We start from the raw sequence: 27,474 nt of genomic DNA, 5'->3' as shown, positions 1-27,474 counted from the left end.
AACAGACTGGGGCTCTGTTCTCCAGAAAACAGACTGAGGGCTTGCCCGACAGGGGTCTTCAAAATTAGGAAGGGTTTCGATACAGCGGATGTATCTCTAGAAAATAGAAGACTGAGGGGTAACCTGATAGAAATCTTTAAAATTAGGAAGGGGTTCAGAAGAACATAAGAATTAGGAACAGGAGACAGGAGTAGACCATACAGCACCTCGAGCCCGCTCCGCCATTCAATATCATGGCTGATCATCGACCTCAACTCCATTTTCCCGCACGATCTCCAAATTCCTTGCTTTCTCCCAGTGTCCAATAATCTATCGATTTCAGCCTTGAATATATTCAGAGACTCAGCATCCACAGGCCTCTGGGGCAGCGAACTCCAAAGATTCACAACCCTCAGAGTGAAGAAATTCCTCCTTATCTCGGATCTCGGTCTTAAATGGCCTAACCCTTATCCTGAGACTGTGCCCCCTATTCTAGACACTCCACCCAGGGGAGAAACATCCTCTCAGCATCCACCCTCTCAATCCCCCTCAGAATCTTGCATTTCGATAGGGCGGGCGTGGAGAGAGTGCTCCGTTTGTGGTGGAGACCAAAACTAGAGAGATCATAAATATAAGATAGTCACTAATAAATCCAGGAGCACCTTCTTTACCCAGAGCGTGGTAAGAATGTGGAACTCGCTACTAATGTTCTCGGCGTGGCGCTTCCCCTTTAAGGGGCTCCACGGGCCATTGTTCTTGACAACCGCCGATGAGCGGCTTTTGCGTGGCCGCACAGCTTGAAGGGGAAATTGCTCAGTACCACAAAGAGTATCTGAGGCGAATAGCATAGATGTATTTAAGGGAAAGCTAGATAATCACACCAGGGAGAAAGGAATAAAGGGATACGTTGCTGGGGCGAGATGAAGCAGACTGTGAGGAGGCGCGAGTGGAGCATAAACACTGGCATGGACCGGTTGGGCTGAATGGCCTGTTTCTGTGCTGTAGACTCAATAAAATATCACAAGACACTCCATGTCCACCGAGGATGAACCAAATTCCTTCGTGAAGAACTGCCTCCCCTCACGACTCCCGCCCCCACCCCCCACTCTCCCAGCGCCACCACGCCCCATCCCCACACCCCCGCGCAATCACAACGCCCCATCCCCACCAACGCACAATGCCCCATCCCCCCCACAAAGCCCCATCCCCACTCCCACCCCCCCACAAAGCCCCATCCCCACTCCCCACCCCCCCCCCAAATGCCCCATCCCCCCCCCACAAAGCCCCATCCCCACACCCCCGCGCAATCACAACGCCCCATCCCCACCTCCCCCCCACAACGCCCCATCCCCACCTCCCCCCCACAACGCCCCATCCCCACCTCCCCCCCACAACGCCCCATCCCCACCTCCCCCCCCACAACGCCCCATCCCCACCACAACGCCCCATCCCCACCTCCCCCCCCACAATGCCCCATCCCCACCTCCCGCCCCACAATGCCCCATCCCCACCTCCCCCCCCACAACGCCCCACCCCCACCACAACGCCCCATCCCCATCTCCCCCCTCACAACGCCCCATCCCCACCTCCCCCCCACAACGCCCCATCCCCACCTCCCCCCCCACAACGCCCCATCCGCACCTCCCCCCCCACAACGCCCCATCCGCACCTCCCCCCCACAACGCCCCATCCCCACCTCCCCCCTCACAACGCCCCATCCCCATCTCCCCTCTCAACGCCCCATCCCCACCTCCCCCCTCAACGCCCCATCCCCACCTCCCCCCTCAACGCCCCATCCCCACCTCCCCCCTCAACGCCCCATCCCACCTCCCCCCCCCCACAACGCCCCATCCCCACCTCCCCCCCCCCAATGCCCCATCACCACCTGCCCCCCCCAACGCCCCATCCCCACCTGCCCCCCCACAACGCCCCATCCCCACCTCCCCCCCCCCAATGCCCCATCCCCACCTCGCCCCCCCATAATGCCCCATCCCCACCTCCCCCCCCACAACGCCCCATCCCCACCTCCCCCCCCACAACGTCCCATCCCCACCTCCCCCCCACAACGCCCCATCCCCACCTCTCCCCCACAACGCCCCATCCCCACCTGCCCCCCCACAACGCCCCATCCCCACCTCTCCCCCCCACAATGCCCCATCCCCACCTCCCCCCCCCCACAACGCTCCATCCCCACAACGCCCCATTTCCCCCCCCCCCCCACAAACACAATTGGGACAGTGAGAGGAACACACACAGCAGAGCACAGTCGCCATTTGCTGTTCGGAGCGAACCTTTAAGCGACTGCAGAAGCCAGATTTACAAATCGGCTATTTTTACTCCCGGCCGTTTATAGTAACTCAGGCTCCAGGCACAATCCCAAATCGAGGAGCAGGGCTTCTTGGCAGAGCCCGTGTGTGTTTACCAGGATCCGCACTGCATAAAATTTCTCCCTTTTGTTGAACGCGTCTCCCCCTGCCAAGTTAGCAGGGGTTACCACGGATACACTGAGGGGTCAGCTGCTGATTGCAGCCGACTGCCTTGGCTCCAGACGCACTGGGCTCAAGTTTCAAAAACCCAAGACCAAAATATAGTCACGGGAGTCAGAAAGTACTCCAGAAACTTTATACCCGACAGGAAAACAAGACACCGGGTGCCAGCACATTCCATACCCTCCGAGGCACTCTGCCAAGAAACTGGTTGGAGATTACCATAGAGGGCCTCTTCATTCTCTGAGCTATCCCTTCGCTCGCATTCCTCCCAAAACCGGAGGGGACTCTTACCGAGGTACAGTTCCACTCATGTCCGCATTGCCTCAATCAACTGAGGGGAGACGAGAAACAAGCGGTGGCGGGCTGTTCGACCCTGGAGGGCAGCACAACCGAGTGGACCTTAAATGCCATCCACTTGCTCCCTCCCTCTCCTCCGGGAGTTTATGCTGCACTCATGCCTCCTCCCACCCCTCTTCCTCTCGCCCCCAGCAACGCATCGTTCTATTCCTTCTCCCTCGCATGATTATCTAGCTTTCCCTTTAAATACACTTCTCATCCCCGGAGTGAGAGTCATGGATGATTTCTATCCTCTCCTCCAGCCTGCACCCCCCGCCCCCCCCCACCACCCCACCCAACCTGGCGGGTGCTGAGGTCAACAGCAGTGCTCCTATTACTGCCCCGGCGGAGATGAGCTAACTCAGCACGGGTTAGGAACCGAACCCCCTGCGATCTTCCGGACCGCACACCTCAACCGCTGCAATTCCATAATGAGCCAGCACGGATGCCCAGCCTTTGTGTACTGTGTACTGAGCACCCACAGCCAGCAAGCTGCGAGGACTGGGTACGGGAAGAGGACAGAACTTGCATTTATACCATGCCTTGCACGACCTCAGCACGTCCCAAAGCGCTTTACAGCCAATGAAGTACTTTTGGTGTGTAGTCACTGTTGTAATGCAGGAAACGCGGCAGCCAACTTGCGCACAGCAAGCTCCCACAAACAGCAATGTGATAACGACCCAAATAATCTGTATTCGCGGGATGTTAATTGAGGGATAAATATTGGCAAAGAAACTGGGGATAACTGCCCTTGCTCTTCTACAAAATATGCCGGGGGATTCTTTTACATCCACCAGAGAGGGGAGACGGGGCCTCGATTTAACGTCTCATCCGAAAGACGGCACCTCTGACAGTACTGCACCGGGAGCAGGAGCCTAGAATACACGTTCCAAGTCTCAGGAGCAGGACTTGAACCTGTGATCTCCCGACTCATGAGGCGACTGCACCACGACTGACATCACAATAGGTTAAAAAAAAGCAGAAACTGGCGAGGTTAACTTGAATCACAGCAGCGCTCACTAACAGCTTGGAATGGCAGCAATACACAGTCTTTCGCCACTCCTGCTGTATCTGCCCATATCATCCAGCGTCACAGAAGGCACAAGAGTGTGAATGGTTAATAAACTTAATCCAAACCCCTGGTATTACATTACTGTTTTCAGCTCACTCGCAGTTGAATTTGGTAATGAACACATTCCATACATTTAACTAAGAGCAGACTGTCCTTTCTTAACATTTACAGCCTGGGGCCAGAGGTTTAAATGAAGGGCTCATAGTGTGACACGGTCACCTCTATATTATATATAGGGTTTCAACACCCTGAGATGACCTAACCCCAAGCAGCGTGTAACTGATGTTGTGAATGATCAAATCATCCAAATAATCCAAAAAGGCTAATGGAATGCTGGCCTTTATATCTAGAGGACTAGAGTACAAAGGGGGTAGAAGTTATGCTGCAGCTACACAAAGCCCTGGTTAGACCTCACCTGGAGCACTGTGCGCAGTTCCGGGCACGGCACCCTCGGAAGGATATATTGGCCTTGAAGGGAGTTCAGCATGGGTTTACCAGAATGATACCCGGACTCCAGGGGTTAAATTACATGGAGAGATTACACCAATTAGGGTTGTATTCCCTGGAATTTAAACGGTCGAGGGGTGATTTAATCTAAGTTCAAGATATTTCCTAAATTCAACAGTAACGACGCTCCAAAAAGTACTTCATTGGCTGCAAAGCACCGAGACATCCAGTGGTCACGAAAGGCACCATATAAATGCAAGTCCTTCTTTTTTTTTTAATATATAAAAGGGAACAGATAGGGTAGATAGAGACACTATTTCCACTGGTTGGGGAGTGGAGGACGAGGGGGCATAGTCTAAATATTAGAGCCAGTCGTTTCAGGAGTGAAATTAGGAAACACTTCTACACACAAAGGATGGTAGAAGTTTAGAACTCTCTTCCGCAAATGGAATTTGATGCTAGATCAATTATTCATTTTAAATCTGAGATTGATAGATTTTTGTTACCCAGAGGTATTAAGGGATATGGGGCAAAGTCAGGTATATGGTATTAGGTCACAGATCAAACATGATCTCAGAAAATACTGGAAATTTCAGCAGGTCAGGCAGCATCTGTGGAGAGGAACTAGAGCCGAGGTAAGGTTGGAGAAGTTGCTCAAAGTGAAAACAATTTCAGCCAGCCAGAGGAGGGTGGTGGTGGATGGGGATTGGTTGGGCCGCTGCTCGAGGAAGAAGCGCCCTCAGGCCCTCACTCGGGATCACTGGATCCTGACGCTGGGGTTGTCTGAAACTTGTCACCGTTCCACTCTTTGGCACTGAACTTCACTGGGGAGCAGAAAGCTCCTCTCCCAAATCAGCTCCCCACTCCAGGCCTGGAGAGGTGTTTACTGGTACTCTCTGATGGAGCGGGTATGCGACCATTTCAATACAGAGTGAATGCAGTCGGCATCAGGGGCGCATTTACATTTTGTCAGTCCCCACCCCCAGCGCCCTCAGGCCATCCTGGTGGTGGATGGAAGTGTAGAGAGATTGGACATCCATGGTGAAAAGGAGACGGTTGGGGCCAGGAAACTGGCATTAACCATTTGAATTTGGGCCATCATCCCTTTTGTCTCTCTAATCTCTCCTGCCTTCCACCCTATCACAGACCTTCCCTTTTGTTCGTTCTTCCCCTCCCCCTTTCAGTGCTTGTTCAGAATCTGGGCTTTCCGAACACTCTCCACTTCTGAGGAAGGGTCACTGACCCGAAACGTTAACTCTGCTTCCGCTCCATAGATGTTGCCTGACCCGCTGAGATTTCCAGCATTTTTTGTTTTTATTCCAGATTCCAGCATCCACAGTATTTTTCGTGTGTGTCAAACATGATCTCATTGAATGGCGGAACAGGCTCGAGGGGCTGAAAGACCGACTCCTGTTCCTGTGTTTCTATGATCGTTTACCCAATGTACATTACACACAGAGTGTAACTGATGCAGGAAGTGACCAAATACCTAGTGTACATTATACACAGAGCACAACTGATTCCAGGGAGTGACTCCACACCCAGTGAATACTACTCACAGAGGGCAACGTTAAATAAGTGTGACTGCACTCAAAGGTGTTCACAAGGTGACATAGATCGAGTTATCTGTGGGATAGAGGAGGGGGTGGGGACTGACAAATTGTAAATGCGCCCCTAATGCCGACTGCATTCACTCTGTATTGAAATGATCGCATACCCGTTCCATCAGAGAGTACCAGTAAACACCTCTCCAGGCCTGGAGGGGGGAGCTGATTTGGGAGAGGAGCTTTCTGCTCCCCAGTGAAGTCCAGTGCCAAAGAGTGGAACCGTGACAAGTTTCAGACAACCCCAGTGTCAGGATCCAGTGATCCCGAGTGAGGGGCAGAAAGTATTAGATCCAGATAAACGCCACTCGGCACTGCAAAAAAATAAAGACTTGGATTTATATAGCGCCTTTCATGAACACTGGACATCTCAAAGCGCTTTACAGCCAATGAAGTACTTTGAGTGTAGTCACTGTTGTAATGTGAGAAACACGGCAGCCAATTTGTGCACAGCAAGCTGCCACAAACAGCAATGTGATAATGACCAGATAATCTGTTTTGTTATGTTGATTGAGGGGTAAATATTGGACCCAGGACACCGGGGATAACTCCCCTGCTCTTCTTCGAAATAGTGCCATGGGATCTATTATGTCCACCTGAGAGCGTAGTCGGGGCCTCGGTTTCACATCTCATCCGAAAGTTGGCATCTCCGACATTGCAGCACTGCACTGGGAATGTCAGCCTAGATTTTTTGTGCTCAACTCCCTTGGAGTGGGACTTGAACCCACAACTTACTGACTCAGAGGCGAATGTGCGACCCACTGAGGCACAGATGCACCGAAATAACATGCCTTGCCGGCGAATCACAGACACCCAGGGCTGTGCCACACGCACCCCAAATGCAAGGCACTGCATGGCAAACCAGTGTTTGGCTGCCAGCTCATCTCAAGATTGGCCACGTGAAGCCAGCAGGAGGCTGGACCCGCTCCGCAAGAGAGAGTAAAATGGCGTGAAGCTCACCGACACCAGTCTCGCTACGTGGCAAGCGTAGCGAGCGGCCGAAAGCAGTGCCACAAGTCCGGCCATGTCGGTTCACGCGGCCCAGGTGTAAACCACCAATCATTGCAGCAGATTTCTCTCCATCATACCACGTGCATGTCACAAAACATCACACGCACACAGCGCTAAAAGTATCTTTCATCACAATTAAAATGATGGCACATAGATACATATTACAACAATAGCACAAGCCAGGCTGTTGGCATGGAGAGTCTTAGCCCTCCAGCAAATCTCACACCTCAGGTGTGACATGCCCAGCCTTCCAAAGAGGATTTATTCTAAATAAAAAAAACAATTTGCAGAAAACGCTTTGATGTTACCAAGCCACCATGGCTTCATAATGCCGATGAGGAGGAGCAGCAACATTAAGGGATATTCAACCAGGTAATTGAATGTCTAAGTCGGGGATCCTTGGTGGGGTCTACAAATGGAAGATTTGCCCCATACTCGCCCTACAACTCATGCTGAGGTACAGTTCCATGGGCACGAGGTGCTTCACAGGAGTGTAACCAGACAGAATCTTGAGAAAGAGGGGAGGAGAGCGAAGGGGGGGGGGGGGGAAGAGGGAAAGAAAGAGGGAAAGAAGAGAGAGAGAGAGAGAAGAGAGAAAGAGAGAGAGAAAAAGAGAAAGAGAGAGAGAGAGAAAGAAAGAAAGAGAGAGAAAGAGAAAGAGAAAAAGAGAAAGAGAAAGAGAGAGAGAGAAAGAGAGAGAGAAAGAGAAAGAGAAAGAGAAAGAGAAAGAGAAAGAAAATGGAGAGAGAGAAAGAGAGAAAGAAAGAGAGAAAGAAAGAGAGAAAGAAAAGAAAAAGAAAAAGAAAAAAAAGAAAAGAAAAGAAAAGAAAAGAAAAAGAAAAGAAAAGAAAAAGAAAAGAAAAAGAAGAAAAGAAAAAGAAGAAAAGAAAAAGAAAAGAAAAAGAAAAGAAAAAGAAACAGAAAAGAAACAGAAAAGAAACAGAAAAGAAACAGAAAAGAAACAGAAAAGAAACAGAAAAGAAACAGAAAAGAAACAGAAAAGAAACAGAAAAGAAACAGAAAAGAAACAGAAAAGAAACAGAAAAGAAACAGAAAAGAAACAGAAAAGAAACAGAAAAGAAACAGAAAAGAAACAGAAAAGAAACAGAAAAGAAACAGAAAAGAAACAGAAAAGAAACAGAAAAGAAACAGAAAAGAAACAGAAAAGAAACAGAAAAGAAAAAGAAAAGAAAAAGAAAAAAGAATTTAGACAGCACCTTTCTTGTCCACCGGATGTCTCAAAGCTAATGAAGTCCTTGTGAAATGTCGTCACTGCTGTAATGTGGGAAACGTGACAGACAATTTGCACACAGCAAGCTCCCACAAACAGCAAATGTGATAATGACCAGATAATCTGTTTTTTTGTTATGTTGATTGAGGGATAAATATTGGTCAGGTCACCGGGGATAACGCCCCTGCTTTTCTTCTAAATAGTGCCACGGGATCTTTTACATCCAGAGGGCAGGCAGGACCTCGGTTTAACGTCTCATCCAAAAGATGGCATCTCCGACAGTACAGCACTCTCTCAGCACTGCACTGGAATGTTAGCCTAGATTTTATGTGCTCAAGTCCCTAGAGTGGGATTTGAACCCACAACCTTCTGACTCAGCGATCAGCCAAGACCTTATTGAATGGCAGAGCAGGCTCGAAGGGCCGAATGGCCTACTCCTGCTCCTATTTCTTATGTTTCTTATGTTTGTGCTGCCCACTGAGCCACAGCTGACAGAAGGGGATATTAGGACAGGGGTCCAAAAGCCAAGCCCAAAGAAGTAGGTTTTAAGCAGCCTTTTAAAACGTGGAGTTGACGAGGGAATTCCAGAGCTTGGGACCGAGACGGCTGAAGACACGGCCACTAACGGTGGGGCGAAGGGAGTCAGGGGACAGTCAATGGGCCAGAATGGGAGGAATGCAGAGTTCTGAGGGTTGTAGGGCGCGAGGAGATGACAGAGATGGGGAGGGGTGGGTGGCGAAGTCATGGGACAATTGGAACACGAGGATGAGAATTTTTAAATCGACCAGGAGAGAACATCAACAATCTATTCAATTGCAGTTGAGCCTGGACTGGCTGGGGCAGGGTGGGGGGGGGGGGGGGGGAGAGCTGTGGGGGGGGGCCGGGCAGGGGAGCAGTGGTGGTGAGGAGGAGGTAGCATGGGTGGTCATTGGTTTGCTCCCCCCCCAAATCCAAGTCCTCTTTCGAACCAAGTGTGGGACTTTCTACCACCATCCTGGCTGGTTCGGAGACTGGGAATGGGACTAGCCTCCTTCTTGGTGTCTATTATTCAGCCGCTCAGTGAATTTACTAACTGCACCATCTGGGGAGGACATCACAAATGCTTTTTGTAAAATGGAACAGCCATTTATCAGAATATTTTAATGGACATATCCTTTTACAATAATTTAACCATCCAATTCATCATCAAAATAATCTCATCCAACAAGGCACTAAGGGACAGAGCGATAACAAATGTATTTAAAAGACAGGCTTGCATTTATATAGCGCCTTTCACCTCAGGGCACTTTACAGTCAATTAGTACTTTAAAAAAAAATAAGTGTAGTCACTGTTGTAATGTAGGAAACACGGCAGGGAATTTGAATACAGCAAGCTCCCACAAACAGCAATGTGATAAATGACCAGTTAATTGTCTTTTTCAGTGATGCTGGTTGAAAGATAAATATTGGTCAGGACGGCAGAGAGAACTCCCCTGCTCTTCTTCCAAACAGTGCCATGGGATATTTTATGTCTACAAGGCGGCAACGGGGCCTCGGTTTACCATCTCATCCGAAATACAGCACCTCCGACAGTGCAGCGCTCCCTCAGTACTCTGCTCAATATATATCGCAGTGGGTTGCACTCTCGCCTCTGAGTCAGAAGGTTGATGGTTCAAGTCCCAGAGACTTGAGCAGAATAATCTAGGCTGACAGTCCAGTGCACTACTGAGGTAGTGCGGCACTGTCAGAGGTGTCATTGTTTGGATGAGAGGTTAAACCGAGTCTGCTCTCTGAGGTGAATGCAGAATATCCATGGCACTATCTTAAAGACTATCAGGGGGAGTTATCACCGGTGTGCTGACCAATATTTATCCCTCAATTAATATCACAAAAAAAAAAGAGAGTATCTGGTCATTATCTCATTGCTGTTTGTGGGAGCTTACTGTGCGCAAATTCGCTGCTGTTTTATCTGTATTACAACAGTGACTACACTTCATATGTACTTTATTGGCTGTAAAGTGCTCGAGCACAAGATCCAGGCTGACACTCTAGTGCAGTGCTGAGATGTCGTCTTTCGGATGAGACGTTAAACCTCTCTCAGGTAAACATAAAACATGGCACTATTCTGAAGAAGAGCAGGGGGGGGGGGCAGATCTACCCAGTGTCCTGGCTAATATTTATCCCGCAACAAACATCAATGAAAACAGAATATCTGGTCATTATCTCATTGCTGTTTGTGGGAGCTTGCTGTGCACAAATTGGCTGCCCCATTATCAATATTACAACAGTGACTACACTTCATTAGCTGTAAAGTGCTTTGGGATGTCCTGAAGTTGTGAAAGGTGCTATATAAATGCAAGTTTGTTCTTTTACATACTATGTCATTTTACGTAATAAATATTTATATTAATATATGAGTAAAAGAACTGCCTGCTCCCACATTTATGTAAAGGCATGATTATATAATCCATACAGTGCAGACTATACCAAAACAATCTCAGTAAAGACAAATAACAACATTAAAACACAGCAACAAAAAACACTTTTGGAAATAAAGAATGAACACTTCAGAATCCCCGTTTTTCTTTATATATAAAGCAGACAAGTACTAAAATGTAAATACTCCAAACACATTGTAAACATTCCTGTTCGTATCTAAAAACAGCTGAAAGATTTTTTTTGTTTCAATGGAAGGATGGGTTTTCTGATCAACTGGCTTGGTGCGCCATTTCGAAGCTATTTTTGAAACATGAACTCATTCCCAATAGGTCTCCTCTCTTGGTGGGGGGGGGGGGGGAAACAGAAAAAAAATTCTCTCCCTTCCAGTTCAAACTTGATCCCCCACTCCCGCTTACCCACTCAATCCGATCCCACATTCAACAGACCAGGATATGTGCAATGGAAGAAAAATGTTAAATACAGCAGCCAATTCGATTTTTTTTAAACGAAAAAAATGGTTTGCCAATCCCTCTGATTTGTAAAGCGAATTGTGTTGGGTTTTATTCTGGTGGATGGGCTGAAGGTTATATTGCTGGCGTTTACACTCGCCCCTCGATTGTTTGAGTGGTCCCATTTCTGTGTGTTATTTATTTGTTGTTGCCCAGACGTTATGTGGAGATTGACACACTGGGTGGTGGTGGGGAAATTGACCAAATATCCCTCTGCAGCGTGAGCTGGGGGAGAAAATAAATTGAAAATGGAAAATTCTACACAGAGAGGGAGGGAGAGACGGGATCTCGGAAATTGCATTGATCAGTTTCACATGGTGGGCAAGAGACACAAAATAACCGTCTGGCTTGTGAGAAGTGATCGGGAGTGTTACATTGTTTCCCTCCCCAGTGACATGCTGGGAAGAGGCAAAAAGCGAGAGAGATCGGAGGAAAAGTCACAAAGATTTCAGCTGGACACAGAGAGAGAGACAGAGAGGACAGAGAGAGCTTTCTGAGCCAAGGCCAAGATGGCGGGCCAAAAAATTGTTTCCCTTTTTGTGTGTGTGTGTGTGAGGCTGACTTATTTCGCTCATTGTTTTTATATATAGACACACACATACACATATATGGAGGGAGGAGTTGAAATCACTCACCGGTCTTTTCTTTGATTTCACATAAAACACTGAAGAGGGCTGGCTTCATCCTGTGACAATTCAAGGCATGTTTCCTTCAAAAATGAAAAGAAATTGCACATGAACAACACAAAGGCAGGCAGAATGCAACACACAAAAAACTTTTAAAGACGTACATTTAATTTGTTTTTTTTTTAAAAAGACTTAAAAAAGGTGTAACAACACAGCAACTATGGATTTTTTTTTAAAGCATTATTTAAAAATTTTAAAAAGAGAAGAGAAAAAAAAAATATATATATAACCAACTTGGCTTGAGCTTCGTCCAGACTTTGGTCGGTAATGGTCATGATCTGATGCAGAATATCCCCGATGTCTTGCTTCCGCCCGTCTCCATTATCCGTGGGGTTTTCATGCATGTGAGCGCTGAGAGGCTGCAGGCCGCTCTGCACCGAGTGGCTCGGGAGCCCCACACCGCCTCCGCCAGCTCCCCGAGCCTGCAGCAATCGGCTCTGGTCTTCCATCCTTCCACCCAGGCAGAAAATCGAGAGCAGTAGGTCCAGCGTATCTGGTGAGATTTCCGCGCTCCCCCGCTCCCCCCTAAAAAAAAAAATCCCCCCAAAACGATCCAAGGCAAACTGCGAGGTTTTTCTGTCTGTGTGTGTCTGTGTGTCTGTGTCTGTGTCTCTCTCTCTTTTTTTTTGCCCTCCCTCCCCCTAAAAAAAGAGAGAGGAAGGGAGGTGGTGAAAAGGAAGGGAAGTGGCACAGATATGTGTTCACTTTTTCCCCCCCACCCTCTCTCTCTCTCTCTCTCTCGTCAATTTCCCCCACTTGAGTGCAGAAAGCGGGTCCCAGGTCCTCACTGTCAGTTGCGAGGTTGTTGGGAATAAAATATTTTCTTACACACACACACACACACACACACACACACAGAAGGCAAAGTACCACAGCTCCAATTTTTACTCTCCCATGTCAAGCAGCTCTGTGCCTCAGTGCTGCCACGGTCGCTTACTTTGTAATGCAGATGGATGTTCCGAAGGAAGGAGGGAGAGCGAGCGAGAGAGAGAGAGCGAGAGAGAAACGAGAGGGGGATGGGCTTCTTAAAGAGATACTGCCGGAAAAAAAATCCAAAAGTTCCTGTTTTTAGACTCTCCTCGTATATATATATTAGTCATTGGAAGATTTTGGTCTGGTTGGTAGAATATATGAGACTATTCACTGAAAGAAAGACTTGCTTTTCTCAAACTCAGGATGTCCCAGGGCGCTTTACAGCCAATGAAGTACTTTTGGAGTGTAGCCACTGTAATGCAGGAAACGCGGTGCCCAATTTGCGCATAGCAGCATCATCATCATCATAGTCAGTCCCTGGAAATAAGGGAAGATTTGCTTCCACTCTAAAAGTGAGTTCTTAGGTGCAAAACAGCAGTGTAATACTGACCAGATCATGTGTTTTAATGATGTGGGTTGAGGGATAAAATATTAGCCAGGACACTGGGTGGAACTCCCCCCGCCCCACCTCGGTCTTTTTCAAAATAGTTTTATGTTCACCTGAGAGGCAGACGAGGTCTGGGTTTAAAGTCTCATCTAAAAGCCAGCACCTCTGACAGTGCAGCTGTCCCTCAGTGCTGCACTGGGAGTCAGCCTAGATTTTGTGCTCAAGTGTCTAGGACGGGACGTGAACCCATGATCTTCTGGCTCAGAGGTGAGAGTGCTACTCGCTGAACCATGGCTGACAGGAGGGATTAGGAGTGATGGCCAGAGACATCGAAACAGAGAAAATAGGTGCAGGAGTAGGCCATTCGGCCCTTCGAACCTGCACCACCATTCAATAAGATCATGGCTGATCATTCACCTCAATACCCCTTTCCTGCTTTCTCTCCATAATCCATGATCTCTTTAACAGTAAGGGCCATATCTAACTCCCTCTTGCATATATCCAATGAACTGGCATCAACCGACTGGGGCCTAGGGGAGAAGTGCAGTGCTAATGGTGAGGTGTCGGGTTCGGGGGCTGGAGTGAGAGGAAAGGGCTGAAAGAGGTTACAGAGACCGGAGGGGCAAGGCCATGCAAAGTGTTCAACATACAATAACATGTTTTTAATTTGAGTCAGCGAGGAACTGAAAGCCAATGCAGGTCAGTGAGGAAAGTGATGATTGAGCTTTCAAGATCGAGACTGATAGATGTCTGTTGGGTGAGGGTATCAAGTAAAATGGAATTGAGGTACAGATCAGCCATGATGTAATTGAATGGAGGAGCAGGCTCGAGGGGCTGACTGGCCTCCTCCTGTTCCTAACGTTTCCATGTTGCTATGAGCAGGACTTGGTGTGGGTTGAGATACAGGCAGCAGGGTTTTGGATGAACTTAAGTTTACAGAAGGTGGAAGATGGGAGGCTAGACAGGAGAGTGATGGAATAATCCAGTGCAGGGGTGACAAAGGATGAGGAGTTCAGCAGCAGATCCAGACTAAACAATGTCCTTCCCCCCCCCAAATTAAAGGATCTTCTCCCCATTCTTTGGGGTCAGCTATAGCTCTACTGTAACTTCTACACAGCAAGTGAGCCCCAGGTGGGCAGAGGAAACGTTTCAAGGACACCCTCAAAGCCTCCTTGATAAAGTGCAATATCGCCACCGACACCTGGGAGTCCCTGGCCAAAGACCGCCCTAAGTGGAGGAAGAGCATCCGGGAGGGCGTTGAGCACCTCGAGTCTCGTCACCGAGAGCATGCAGAAACCAAGCGCAGACAGCGGAAGGAGCGTGCGGCAAACCAGACTCCCCACCCACCCTTTCCTTCAACCCCTGTCTGTCCCACCTGTGACAGAGACTGTAATTCCCATATTGGAATGTTCAGTCACCTGAGAACTCACTTTTAGAGTGGAAGCAAGTCTTCCTCGATTTCGAGAGACTGCCTATGAATGAATGAAGTGGGTAGCACACTTGCCTCTGAGTCAGAAGGTTCAAGTTCCACTCCAGAGACCTGAGCAGAATAATCTACGCTGATGCTCTGTTGCAGTACTGAGAGAGTGCTACACTGCCGTCGTTCCAATGAGATGATAAACCACGGCCCTGTCTGCCCTCTGAGGTGGACGCAGAAGATTCCGTGGCACTATCTTAAAGAAGAGCAGTTCTCCCCGGTGTCCTCCTGGCCAATATTTATCCCTCAACCGATATAACAAAAACAAATGATCTGGTCATTACCACATTGCTGTTTGTGGGAGCTTGCTGTGCACAAATTGGCTGCCGCGTTTCCCACATTACAACAGTGACTACACTCCAAAAGTACATTATTGGCTGTAAAGCGTTTAGCGATGTCTGGTGGTCATGAAAGGCGCTATATAAATGCCAGTCTTTCTTTGATTTTTCTTTTACTTTAATCTCCATGCAGCAGTGCATCAGTTAACACATTCAAGTAAAATCCCTTTGTGCGCCATTTAAAGAGAGACTTTCACTCATTTAAAATAGACGGGTTAGCGACTGTGCTGAGGGGTGTGATGGAATAGTCGCCACTCACCTAGATGGGTGCGGCCGCAACAACATTCAACAAATGCGACACAATCCAGGACAGAATGTTTGGCTTGATCTGTACCCCTGGCACTGGACTCAGTATCCACCACCTCCAACACCGGTATACCGCGGCCACAATATGTCCTACCTACCGGATGCACTGCAGCAACTCGCTCCCCTGTGACCTCCACCACCTCAAGGGACAAGAGCAGCAATGTTCTGGCAAGGCCCTCACTGTCTGCTTCCCCTCAAAGTCACCCACCACCTTGACTTGGACATGTGTCGCCGTTCCTTCATTGTCGGTGGGTCACAATCCTGGAACTCCCTCCCTAACAGCACTGTGGGAGCACCTTCACCACATGGACTGCAGCGGTTCAAGAAGGCGCCTCACCACCATCTTCTCAAGGGGAATTCGGGACGGGAAATAAATGTTCTGGCCTTGCTCCAAAGAAACGAATGAAAGAAATACAGTGCTTTTCACAACCTCATGATGTCGCAAAGCGCTTTACAGCCAATGAACTATTTAACTTTGAAATGTAGCGACTATTGCAATGTGGGAGCCATTTTTCAAACAGCAAGGTCCCAGAAACCGCAACGTGATAATGAGCAGATAATCTGTTTTCAGTTCTTGGTTGATGGATAACTATTGGCCCAGGTCACCAGGGAGAACTCCCCTGCTCTTCTTTGAAATAATGCCGCTGGATCTTTTACGTCCACATGAGAGAGCAGACGGGGCCTCGGTTTGAAGTTGCATCAGAAAGACAGCACCTCTGACAGTGCAGCACTCCCTCAGCACTGCACTGGAGTGTCAGCCTAGATTGTGCGTTCAATTGTCTGAAGTGGCAATTATGAACCCACAACCTTCTGACTCAGAGGCGAATGTGCTACCTACTGAGCCACAGCTGACACTATTTAAAATGTTTGTAGGATGCGATAGGGTAGATAGAGAGAATCTATTTCCTCTGGTATGGGGAAAATGATCGCTCCCTCAACCGTTCACTCAACCAGAGATGAGCAAATGTAGCAGCAAGCAGGGATGGAAGTTAGGAAGCACCATGTATGGCTCCGTGTCCTACATCGGATGGGACACTTGGATATTTCTTCAGTTCCTTATTCCTGACTGTCATGTATCTTACATTATTATATATAACTGTATCCTAACATGCTATACATGACTGTAATAAGATATGACCTGTAACCACCAGCATACCTTAACACCAGGGGTGCACTTGCAAGAGACAGGTATATAAGGACAGATCTCAGGCAAGTGCAGCATTCCAGAGCTGTGAAATAAAGGTGCAGGTCCAGAGTGACCTTGACTTCACTACATGCCTCGTGTGAATCTGTACTGAGGGGACAGGACTTTACAGTGGTGACGAGTTACGGGATTACAGAATCCACAGAATGGCGAACAACGGATCAGATGAAAAGTACAATGCGGGAGACAATTGGGAGGACTTTATAGAAAGGCTTCAGCAAAGCTTTGTAACCAAAGACTGGTTAGGCGATGATAAGGCAGACAAGAGAAGAGCCCATCTCTTGACCAGCTGTGGCTCGAAAACATACGCTTTAATGAAGGATCTGTTGGCACCCAAGAAACCAGCAAGCAAGTTGTTTGAAGAATTGAGCACACTGGTAAGAGACCACCTGAAGCCAGCGAGCAGCCTACACATGGCCAGACACAGGTTCTACAACTACAGACGCTGTGTGGGCCAGAGCATACCCGACTTCGTGACGGAACTTCGGAGGTAGGCTACTTTATGTGAGTTCTCCGATGAACTGAGGAGAGAAATGCTGAGAGACTTTTTCATTGAAGGAATAGGCCACACAGGCATATTCTGAAAGCTCATAGAGACCAAGAACCTGACCTTAGAGGCAGCAGCACTGCTTGCACAGACATTCTTGGTATGGGAAGAAGAAATGAGGTTGATTTACAATGCAGGTACGACAACTAAGAAATATCGGAACAAGAAGTTCACAGCACTAAACAAGCTGCTACCCCCACACACAGACAAAACCGGGAGAACAGGCTCTTGACAGCGGTAAGAAGCCATCAAGGGCCACAGGAATGGCCGTTCACACCTCATCAACCCACAATGCGAGCAATCAACTACAAACTGAGAGAAGCTCAAGAGAGATCAGCCAGATGCAGCTCATTCTTTGGGAACACTTTGAACAATGGAACAGGTCTGTGCTGGAGGTGTGGGGGTGGGCACTCGTCAAGGGGATGTTGATCTCAGCAGGCTGTTTGCAGAAATTGTGAATATACAGGGCATTTGGCCCGCATGTGCAAAAAAACGGCAGCTCGGCTGGTATACGAATCGGATGGGTCGGAAAGTGGACCAGAAGATGGTGGGGACAGTACCCAGGACACCGATGTACAGCGGGTCAACATGATCAATGGCCGCTGCTCCTACAACAGGACGCCTCCTATAATGATGAGGGTCCTACTCAACGGGATATCTGTCAACATGGAGCTGGATATGGGAGCGAGTCAATCTCTCATGGGCGCTCAACAATTTGAACAACTGTGGCCGCATAAAAGAGACAGACCAAAACTCACAAGGGTCAACACCAAACTAAGGACCTATACCAATGAAATCGTATCAGTCCTCGGCAGCGCCATGCTCTCTGTCACACACAAAGGGACAGTGAACCGACTTCCCCTGTGGATTGTCCCCGGAGACCCCCCAGCACTGCTGGGGAGAAGCTGGCTGGCAAAACTAAACTGGAAATGGGATGATGTCCATGCCATGTCATTAGAGGAATGGACCTCCTGCTCAACAGTTATAAAGCGATTTGAACATCTCTTTCAGCCACTTTCAAAGGGGCCAAAGTCAAAATCTACATCACACTGGTCCATCACAAGGCCAGAGCTGTACCCTATGTGATGAGGGAAAAGATTGAACATGAACTAGACAGGCTTCTGCGGGAAGGCATTATATCACCTGTAGAATTTAACGACTGGGCAAGTCCCATCGTCCCAGTCATGAAGCCTGATGGATCCGTACGAATCTGTGGGGACTACAAATCTACCATAAACAGAATCTCCCTACAGGACCAGTACCCGCCGCCCAGAGCGGAGGACTTATTTGCCACATTGGCTGGAGGTAAACTTTTCTCAAAATTAGACCTCACATCTGCGTATATGACGCAAGAAGTGACCGAGGAATTCAAGCTACTCACCACTATCAACACACATCGAGGCCTTTTCATGTACAATCGATGCCCATTCAGCATCAGGTCGGCAGCTGCCATATTCCAGCGCAACATGGAGAGTCTGCTCAAGTCCATCCCGGGGACGGTTGTATTTCAAGATGACATGCTTATCACGGGCAGGGACACCGGCTCCCATCTCCGTAATTTGGAGGAAGTACTAAAGCGGTTGGATCGGATAGGCCTACGAGTCAAGAAATCCAAGTGCCTGTTTCTCGCACCCGAGGTTGAATTTTTGGGCAGAACGATTGCCGCTGATGGAATCCGCCCAACAGAGTCCAAAACAGAAGCAATTCGCCTGGCACCCAGGCCCCAGAATGTCTCAGAACTGTGTGCCTTTCTCGGGCTACTCAATTACTTTGGGAACTTTATGCAGAACTTAAGCACGCTGCTGTAGCCTCTCCACGTGCTATTCAGGAAGGGGTGCGATTGGTTTTGGGGGGACGCCCAGGAACGCACCTTCAATAAGGCATGCAACCTTCTGTGTTCCAACAGTGTTTTGACTTTCTTTGACCCAGGTAAAAAGTTAGTTCTCACATGCGATGTGTCAGTGTATGAGGTCGGGTGCGTTTTGCAACATGTTAATAGTGCGGGCAAATTAGAACCCATAGCTTATGCCTCCAGGTCACTTTCGCGGGCGGAGCGCAGGTACAGAATGGTAGAGAAGGAGGCGCTCGCGTGCGTGTACGGTGTCAAAAAGATGCACCAATAATTTTTCGGGGCCAAGTTCACGTTAAAAACCGACCACAAGCCCCTCACTTCCCTCCTATCCGAGAGCAAGGCAATAAACGGCAACGCCTCGGCGCGAATTCAATGGTGGGCACTCATGCTGGCGTCCTACGACTATACCATAAGGCACAGATCAGGCACAGATAACTGTGCCGACACGCTCAGCAGGCTACCCCTGGCGACCACGGAAGGGTCTGACGAACAGGACTGTGAGATAGTCATGGCAATCAATGCCTTTGAGTCCACAGGTTCACCCATGACGGCTCGCCAAATCAGAGCCTGGACGGCCAGCGACCCCACGTTATCCTTAGTAAAAAGATGTGTCCTAATCGGTGACTGGGCAGAGGTTCGCGATGCCTGCCCCGAGGAATTAAATCCCTTTCACAGGCGCATGCATGAGCTATCACTACAAGCAGACTGTCTGATGTGGGGCAGCCGAGTAGTCATGCCTCTGCGAGGCAGAGAGGCATTTGTCCGGGAGCTCCATCGCGAGCACCCGGGGATCGTTCTCATGAAGGCCATAGCCAGATCCCACGTCTGGTGGCCTGGTATTGACGCGGACTTGGAGCTCTGCGTCCGAAGGTGCATCATTTGTGCCCAACTCAGCAATGCCCCCAGGGAGGCGCCACTGAGCCACTGGCCCTGGTCTACCAAACCGTGGTCGCGGGTGCACGTAGACTATGCGGGCCCATTCATGGGCAAAATCTTCCTCGTAGTTGTAGATGCATTTTCAAAGTGGATCGAATGCACCATTTTAAACTCGAGCACAACCTCCACCACTGTGGAGAGCCTCGCAACCATGTTTGCAACGCACGGAATCCCTGACATATTGGTCAGTAACAATGGTCCGTGCTTCACCACGCAGAATTCCAAGACTTTATAATTGACCACGGCATAAATCACGTCAAGACGGCACCGTTCAAGCCGGCCTCCAACGGCCAGGCGGAGAGAGCAGTGCAAATCATTAAACAAGGCATGCTTAAAATCCAAGGTCCCACGCTGCAGGCGCGACTGCTGCTGGCATACAGATCTCGTTCGCACTCACTGACTGGGATCCCCCCCGCGCAACTGTTGATGAAAAGGACTTTAAAAACAAGGCTCTCATTAATCCTCCCAGACATGCACGAAATCGTTGAGGCAAAGCGCCGTAAGCTGACTGAGTACCATGATAGAAATTCGAGGGGGAGATGGAGTGAGATAGGGGACAAAGTGTTTGTACTAAACTATGGCAGGGGTCCCAAATGGCTTGCAGGGACAGTAATGGGCAAGGAAGGAAACAGGCTACTGGTAGTGCAAATGGACAATGGCAAAACCTGCCGGAGGCATGTAGACCAAGTCAAAAGCAGATTTACCAACAACGCTGCGGAACCAGAGGCAGACTACAATGTGGAACTCGCACCACACCTGGTGGACAGACAGAGGGAACAACCTGAGGAAAGGACAATCCCAACAGACAGCCCAGGCGAGTCAATAACAATCACACCAATCGAAAAGGAAAGCCCAGGCGAGATACCAGCAACCACACCCAAAGATAAACAGACACCAGGCAAACAACTGAACCACAACTCAGACGCTCCACGCGAGAGCGTAGACCACCTGAGAGACTGAACCTATAAAGACAATAAGACCTTTAGGAGGGTGATGTCAAGTATCTTACATTATTATATATAACTGTATCCTAACATGCTATACATGACTGTAATAAGATATGACCTGTAACCACCAGCATACCTTACCACCAGGGGTGCACTTGCAAGAGACAGGTATATAAGGACAGGTCTCAGGCAAGTGCAGCATTCCAGAGCTGTGAAATAAAGGTGCAGGTCCAGAGTGACCTTGACTTCACTACATGCCTCGTGTGAATCTGTACTAAGGGGGCAGGATTTACACTGACAAAAAGACGCCAATAACCTGGTCAAACAGAGACACGGCCCTTATTATTTTTATTTTTCCAGCAAATTTGTACAGAGAGCAGAAAGCAGTGACAAGTCCAGGGAATGTGCTTAGGATTCTGACGCATCACTGTGGCTACGCCATCTCTTTAAAATAATAGGAGGATGATGATGAGGAGTTGATTTATGGATCAATTGATTGAGCCTGTGCAGGATGAGTGGGCAAAATGACAGCTTTACATAGCGTGCATGGATTGGGAGGTAATGGAGAGGAGGAAGTGACTGTATGATGGAGGGTGATCCAGCACCATATAAACACGTCCTCCCCTTGAGGAGAGGCTTCCCCATGTCCCCAAGGCAGAGTTAGACTTCCCAGGCACAATCAATCGAACCGTAAATAAAACTCAATCACCTTGTATTATTTTATGTCTTCAGAACGGGATGGATTTTCCCTTCAGAGTGTTTTATCTCAACAGATCATTAGTTTAAGGTTCGACAATCCAGTTACATATTTATTGCGTGTACTTTATTTTATCTTGCTTTTTAAAGGAGCTTTGTTTTTATTAAATGAGACATGAAAGTCTGAATAAAGTTGGAATGTTTCAATTCCCCAACATTCAGCATTCGTGGATCAGGTTCAGCATGGGTTAGAAACAGAGTAAAGCTCCCTCTACACTGTCCCATCAAACACTCCCAGGGCAGGTACAGCACGGGTTAGATACAGAGTAAAGCTCTCTCTACACTGTCCCATCAAACACTCCCAGGACAGGTACAGCACGGGTTAGATACAGAGTAAAGCTCTCTCTACACTGTCCCATTAAACACTCCCAGGACAGGTACAGCACGGGTTAGATACAGAGTAAAGCTCCCTCTACACTGTCCCATCAAACACTCCCAAGGCAGGTACAGCACAGGTTAGATACACAATAAAAATCCCTCGATACTGTCCCATCAAACACTCCCAGGGCAGGTACAGCACGGGTTAGATACAGAGTAAAGTTCCCTGTACACTGTCCCATCAAACACTCCCAGGGCAGTTACAGCGCGGATTAGATACAGAGTAAAGCTCCCTGTACACTGTCCCATCAAACACTCCCAGGGCAGGTACAGTACGGGTTAGATACAGAGTAAAGCTCCCTGTACACTGTCCCATCAAACACTCCCAGGGCAGGTACAGTACGGGTTAGATACAGAGTAAAGCTCCCTGTACCCTGTCCCATCAAACACTCCCAGGGCAGGTACAGCACGGGTTAGATACAGAGCAAAGCTCCATGTCCACTGTTGCATCAAACACTCCCAGGGCAGGTACAGCACGGGTTAGATCCCTAAACAATGCAACATGAGCCTAAACTCAGAACTGCAACCCACCACTGCAGTAGTTTGACCTGTTCAGTCCGCTAACCGCCATCCTAACCATGTCTTACAGTGCGATTGGCAATTGATTGACAAAAAACTAGAAGTTTTGTCCAATGAGCTCCAACCAATGCATGTTGGATTGAGATTGTGTCAAACTAATTTCTCCTCAATGCCTTGCAGCTGGCTGCCCGAGGACCCCAACAGTGCCTCCAGGATTGAAACCCAGATCTCGGGAAAGATGAAGCAAAAAAATTCTGGCTAAGTGCACTGCTCTCTTCTCCTATCTGTTTCAAGGCCTCATTCAGTCTCATTCTTGTTTCCATGTCAGCTGTAGCTCAGTGGGCAGAACACTCATCTCTCAGTCAGAAGGTTGTGGGTTCAAGTTCCATCCAGGAACTTGAGTGCATTAATAAATCCAGGCTGACACTCCCAGTGCTGTGCTGAGCTGAGCGCTGCTCTGTCGGAGGTGCCATCTTTCGGGTGAGATGTTAAATTGAGGCCCTGCCTGCTCTCTCAGGTGGACAAAAAAGATCCCATGGGACTATTTCAAAGGAGAACAGGGGTGTTATCCCCAGTGTCTGGCCAATATTTATCCCTCAATCAACATAACAAAAAATAACGAATTATCTGGGTCATTATCACATTGCTGTTTGTGGGAGCTTGCTGTGCGAAAATTGGCTGCCGCGTTTCCCACATTACAACAGTGACTACACGCCAAAAGTACTTCATTGGCTGTAAAGCACTTTGAGACGTCTGGTGATTGTGAAAGGCACTATATAAATCCAAGTCTTTCATATTCAATTGCATTCTATTGATTGGGCAACTTGCTGGTCTACACCCTTTAAATCATGTCACTGTGCTACTGCTTTATCTACTCATATGTGTGAGTATTGACAGACTATTGGACCATGGATGGCACGGCAGCACAACCCGACCCTCTCTACATGTCCATGTTTGCCAACAGGGGTCACTGTCTAACCAGTGAGGGGCAGATGCCCTCAATAATTTGTATCCCCTGAGCAACCGTGCTCCCTGCCAGTAACCAGGTTGAGGCCAGCTCCTCCCAAACCTGCGACCTCCACCGCCTCGAAGGTCAAGGGCAGCAGGTACATGGGAACACCGTCATCTCCGAGTTGCACACCATCCTGACTTGGAAATATATCGGCGTTCGTTCATCGTCGCTGGGTCAAAATCCCTCCTGAACAGCACTGTGGGAACAGCTTCACCACACAGACAGCAGCGGTTCAAGAAGGCGGCTCACCATCACCTTCTCAAAGGCAGTTAGGGATGGGCAATAAATGCTGGCCTGAGCAGTTCAAGAAGGAGGCTCGCCACCACCTGTTCAAGCATGCGTAGATGATTAAGGGCTGATCTAACTGAGGTGCTTAAAGAAAGACTCCCACTGGATAATTCAGGGCACTTTACAGCCAAGGAAGTACTTTTTGGAGTGTCTTCACTGTTGTAATGTAGGAAACGCAGCAGCCAGTTTGTGCACAGGCAAGCTCCCAGAAACAGCAATGTGATACTGACCAGATAATCTGTTTTTTGTTATGTTGATCGAGGGATAAATATTTAAAAAGTTTGTGGGATGCAATAGGGTAGATAGAGAGAATCTATTTCCTCTGATGTGGGAAGTCTAGAGCAAGGGAGTATAACCTTAACATTAGAGTTAGGCTGTACAGGGGTGATGTCAGGATGCACTTCTGCACACAAAGGGTCGGGGAAATCTGGAACTCTCTTCCCCCAAAATATGTTGAAGCTGGGGGTCAATTAAAAATTTCAAAACGATTGAGAGATTTTTGTTGGGTATGGCTATCAAGGGTTATGGAACCAACGGAGGTCTATATTTCAGATGTGTCAGCTGAGGCTCAGTGGACCGCACCCTCGCCTTTCAGTCAGAAGGTTGTGGGTTCAAGCCCTACTCCAGGAATTTGAGCACATAAAAAAGTCTAGGCTGACACTCCAGTGCAGTGCCGAGGGAGCGCTGCACTGTCGGAGGTGCTGTCTTTCGGATGAGACATTAAACCGAGGCCCCTTCTGCCCACTCAGGTGGATGCAAAAGATCTCATGAAGAAGAGCATGGGAGTTATACCCGGTGTCCTGGCCAATATTTATCGTTCAATTAACATCACTGAAACAGATTATCTGGTCATTATCACATTGCTGTTTGTAGGAGTTTGCCATGTTTCCCACATTACAACAGTGACTACACTCCAAAAGTACTTCATTGGCTGTAAAGCACTTTGCGACGTCCAGTGGTTGTGAAAGGCTTTCTTTAAATGGAGTTAAGATACAGTTCAGCCATGACCTAATTGAATGGTCGAACAGGCTCGAGGAGCTGAATGGCCTACCTATGTTCCCAATCAATGGTGGCCTTTCCAGCGATGCCCATGTCTTGAAATTGAATTCAATAAAACTCAGTCCATTTAGCGATGGAAGCCGGGATAACCCTAATCACATGGCGCGTTGCGCAACCGAACTATCGATGCAATGATGTGAGTCACATGCTCCTGTACAGAATTGGAATACATATCCTAACTTGCACCAAGTCCTGTTCAATCATCACCCCTGTACTTGCTGATCTACATTGGCTCCCGGTTAAGCAACGCCTTGATTTCAAAATTCTCATCCTTGTTTACAAATCCCTCCAGGGCCTCTCCCCTCCCTATCTCTGTAACCGCCACAGCCCCACAACCCCGCCGAGATCTCTGCGCTCCTCTAATTCTGACCTCTTGAGCATCCCTGATTATAATCGCTCAACCATCTGTGGTGGCTGTGCCTTCTGTTGCTTCGGCGTCAAGCTCTGGAACTCCTTCCCTAAACCTCTCCGCCTCTCTACCTCTCTTTCCTCCTTCAAGATGCTCTTTAAAGCCTCCCTCTTTGACCAAACATTTGGTCACCTGCGCTAATTTCTACTTATGTGGCTCGGTGTCAAATTTTTCATCTCATAATACTCATGTGAAACGCCTTGGGACATTTCACTATGTTAAAGGCGCTATATAAATACAGTTCTGATGAAGGGTCATCGAACCGAAACATTAATTCTGTTTCTATCTCCACAGATGCTGCCTGACCTGCTGAGATTTCCAGCATTTTCTGTTTTTATTTCACATTCCAGTATCCACAGTATTTTGCTTTTGTATATAAATACACGTTTTGTTGATGTTAATGAAAAAGCTCACGGAAAATCTGTGCCCAGAGCTCAGGCCAGTCTGTAACTCGATGTTTGTCTTAAATGAAGAAATCTGGGTCAAGGGTCCAGACTATCAGTCTCCGACTGAGGCTCAATATAGAGTGTGACATGCTCAATACTTAACGAGTGCCTGCAAGCAGGCATGGGTTCGCTGACCTTTCAACTCTGCTAATCGGGTCTCAAATCAGTTCACACCGACAATGCTGAAAATCGCCTTTCTGTCTGATGTACAGTAGCCGCATTTTTGTTTTGTTGTGCACATGCTTTTCTCATTCAAGAGGGAGCTGGACTGGCTCCTGACTGGGGCGGAGATCACATCGTATAGAAGGTAAGTGTCTTCATAGACAACACTTGGTCCGTGTGATCTCCTGGATTGGTTTCTGTCAGCAGAGGAGCGACGGAGATGAATCTTTCCATTTTTTTTCCTCCATCTTATCGGCCCTGGGATTTTTCTCTGGTGTTTTGCATCTGCCAGGAGACTCCATGGCCGCGGGGGGGAGTGGGTGAGCGGTGACTAGCCATGATGCCATCATGGTGTGGAGGGCAGGCTTGATGGACCATCTGGTCATTTCCTGCCGATCAGGTTTGCATGTTGGCATCACTTCCTTTACGCAACGGAATAAATAATGTGTTTGAAGCAACTGGGAGCTTCAGCCGTGATCGCACTGATTGGCAGAACAGGCTCCAGGGGCTGAATGGCCTACTGCTTTTCCTGTGTTCTCGGGATCTAAAGGAACTATTGAATCCTCAGTAACTTATCTTGACCCTGCACCATGGGCCTTCATCCTACATGTAGTTGAGTCTTCACCCTTAGGATAAAGGCCCACCGTGCGGGATAAAGGCCCACGGTGCAGAATAAAGATCCACTTTGCAGGATAAATGCCCACGTGCAGGATAAAGGCCCACGGTGCGGGATAAAGGCCCACCGTGCGGGATAAAGGCCCATGGTGCGAGATAAAGGCCCACGGTGCGAGATAAAAGCCCACGGTGCAGCATGAAGACCCACGGTGCGGGATGAAGGCCCACAGTGTGTGATAAAGGCTCACAGTGCGGGATAAAGGCCCACGGTGCAGGATGATGGGACAGGGTAAAGGCCCATGGTGTGGGATAAAGGCCCACTGTGTGGGATAAAGGCCCACGGGGAGGGATAAAGACCCACAGTGCGGGATAAAGACCCACAGTGTGGGATAAAGGCCCACTGTGTGGGATAAAGGCCCACGGTGTGGCATGAAGGCCCACGGTGCAGGATAAAGGCCCACGGTGCAGAATAAAGAGCCACATTGCAGAATAAAGGCCCACGGTGCAAGATAAAGGGCCACGGTGCGGCATGAAGGCCCACGGTGTGGGATAAAGGCCCACGGTGCGGGCTGAAGCCCCATGGTGAAAGATGAAGGCCTGTACAATACCTTTCACATCCTCATGACATCCCACCATGCTTCACAGCCAATGTATTACTTTTGTGGGAGCAGTTGCTGGTTCGATGTCACCAAACATGGCAGCCAATTTGAGCACAGCAAGCTCCCACAAACAGCAGCATAATAAATGACCGGTTGATCTGTTTTGGTGGTGTGCTTTGAAGAGCGAATGTTGGTCAGCCTACCAGGGGGGTTCTCTACTCTTCCAATCGTGCCATGGGATCTTTATTGCTCGCCTGTACAAGCACACGGGCCTGCAATGTAATTTGTCAGGCCAAAGACAGTACTTCTTGGCCATGCAGGACTCCCTCAGGACTGCACTGCAGCACAATCTAGGTTATGTGCACAAGCCCTGAATAGGGGCTTGAACCCTCCACTCTCCAGCTCAGAGCCACAGTGTAGAATGAACATAAGAACATAAGAAATAGGAGCAGGAGTAAGCCATTTGGCCCCTCGAGCCTGCT

At 48.6% G+C, this 27,474-nt stretch overlaps 1 protein-coding gene across 1 annotated transcript in view; it reads right to left on the bottom strand.

Moving 5' to 3' along the window:
* Positions 1 to 12,712, bottom strand: part of LOC139230577 (pre-B-cell leukemia transcription factor 2-like) — a 98,125-nt gene extending 85,413 nt beyond the window's left edge. Inside the window, exons 1-2 of the mRNA XM_070862401.1 lie at positions 12,017 to 12,712; positions 11,732 to 11,805 (exon numbers count right to left, since the gene is read on the bottom strand). Of these exons, the coding sequence (XP_070718502.1) occupies positions 11,732 to 11,805; positions 12,017 to 12,231 (289 nt within the window). The 5' untranslated portion in view covers positions 12,232 to 12,712. The remainder of the gene's footprint in view (positions 1 to 11,731; positions 11,806 to 12,016) is intronic.
* Positions 12,713 to 27,474: the final 14,762 nt, after the last annotated feature.

Source organism: Pristiophorus japonicus, chromosome 19, assembly GCF_044704955.1.
Source record: "Pristiophorus japonicus isolate sPriJap1 chromosome 19, sPriJap1.hap1, whole genome shotgun sequence".
In the NCBI taxonomy this organism is placed as follows: Eukaryota; Metazoa; Chordata; class Chondrichthyes; family Pristiophoridae; genus Pristiophorus; species Pristiophorus japonicus.
This window is presented reverse-complemented; position numbering and strand designations above follow the sequence as displayed.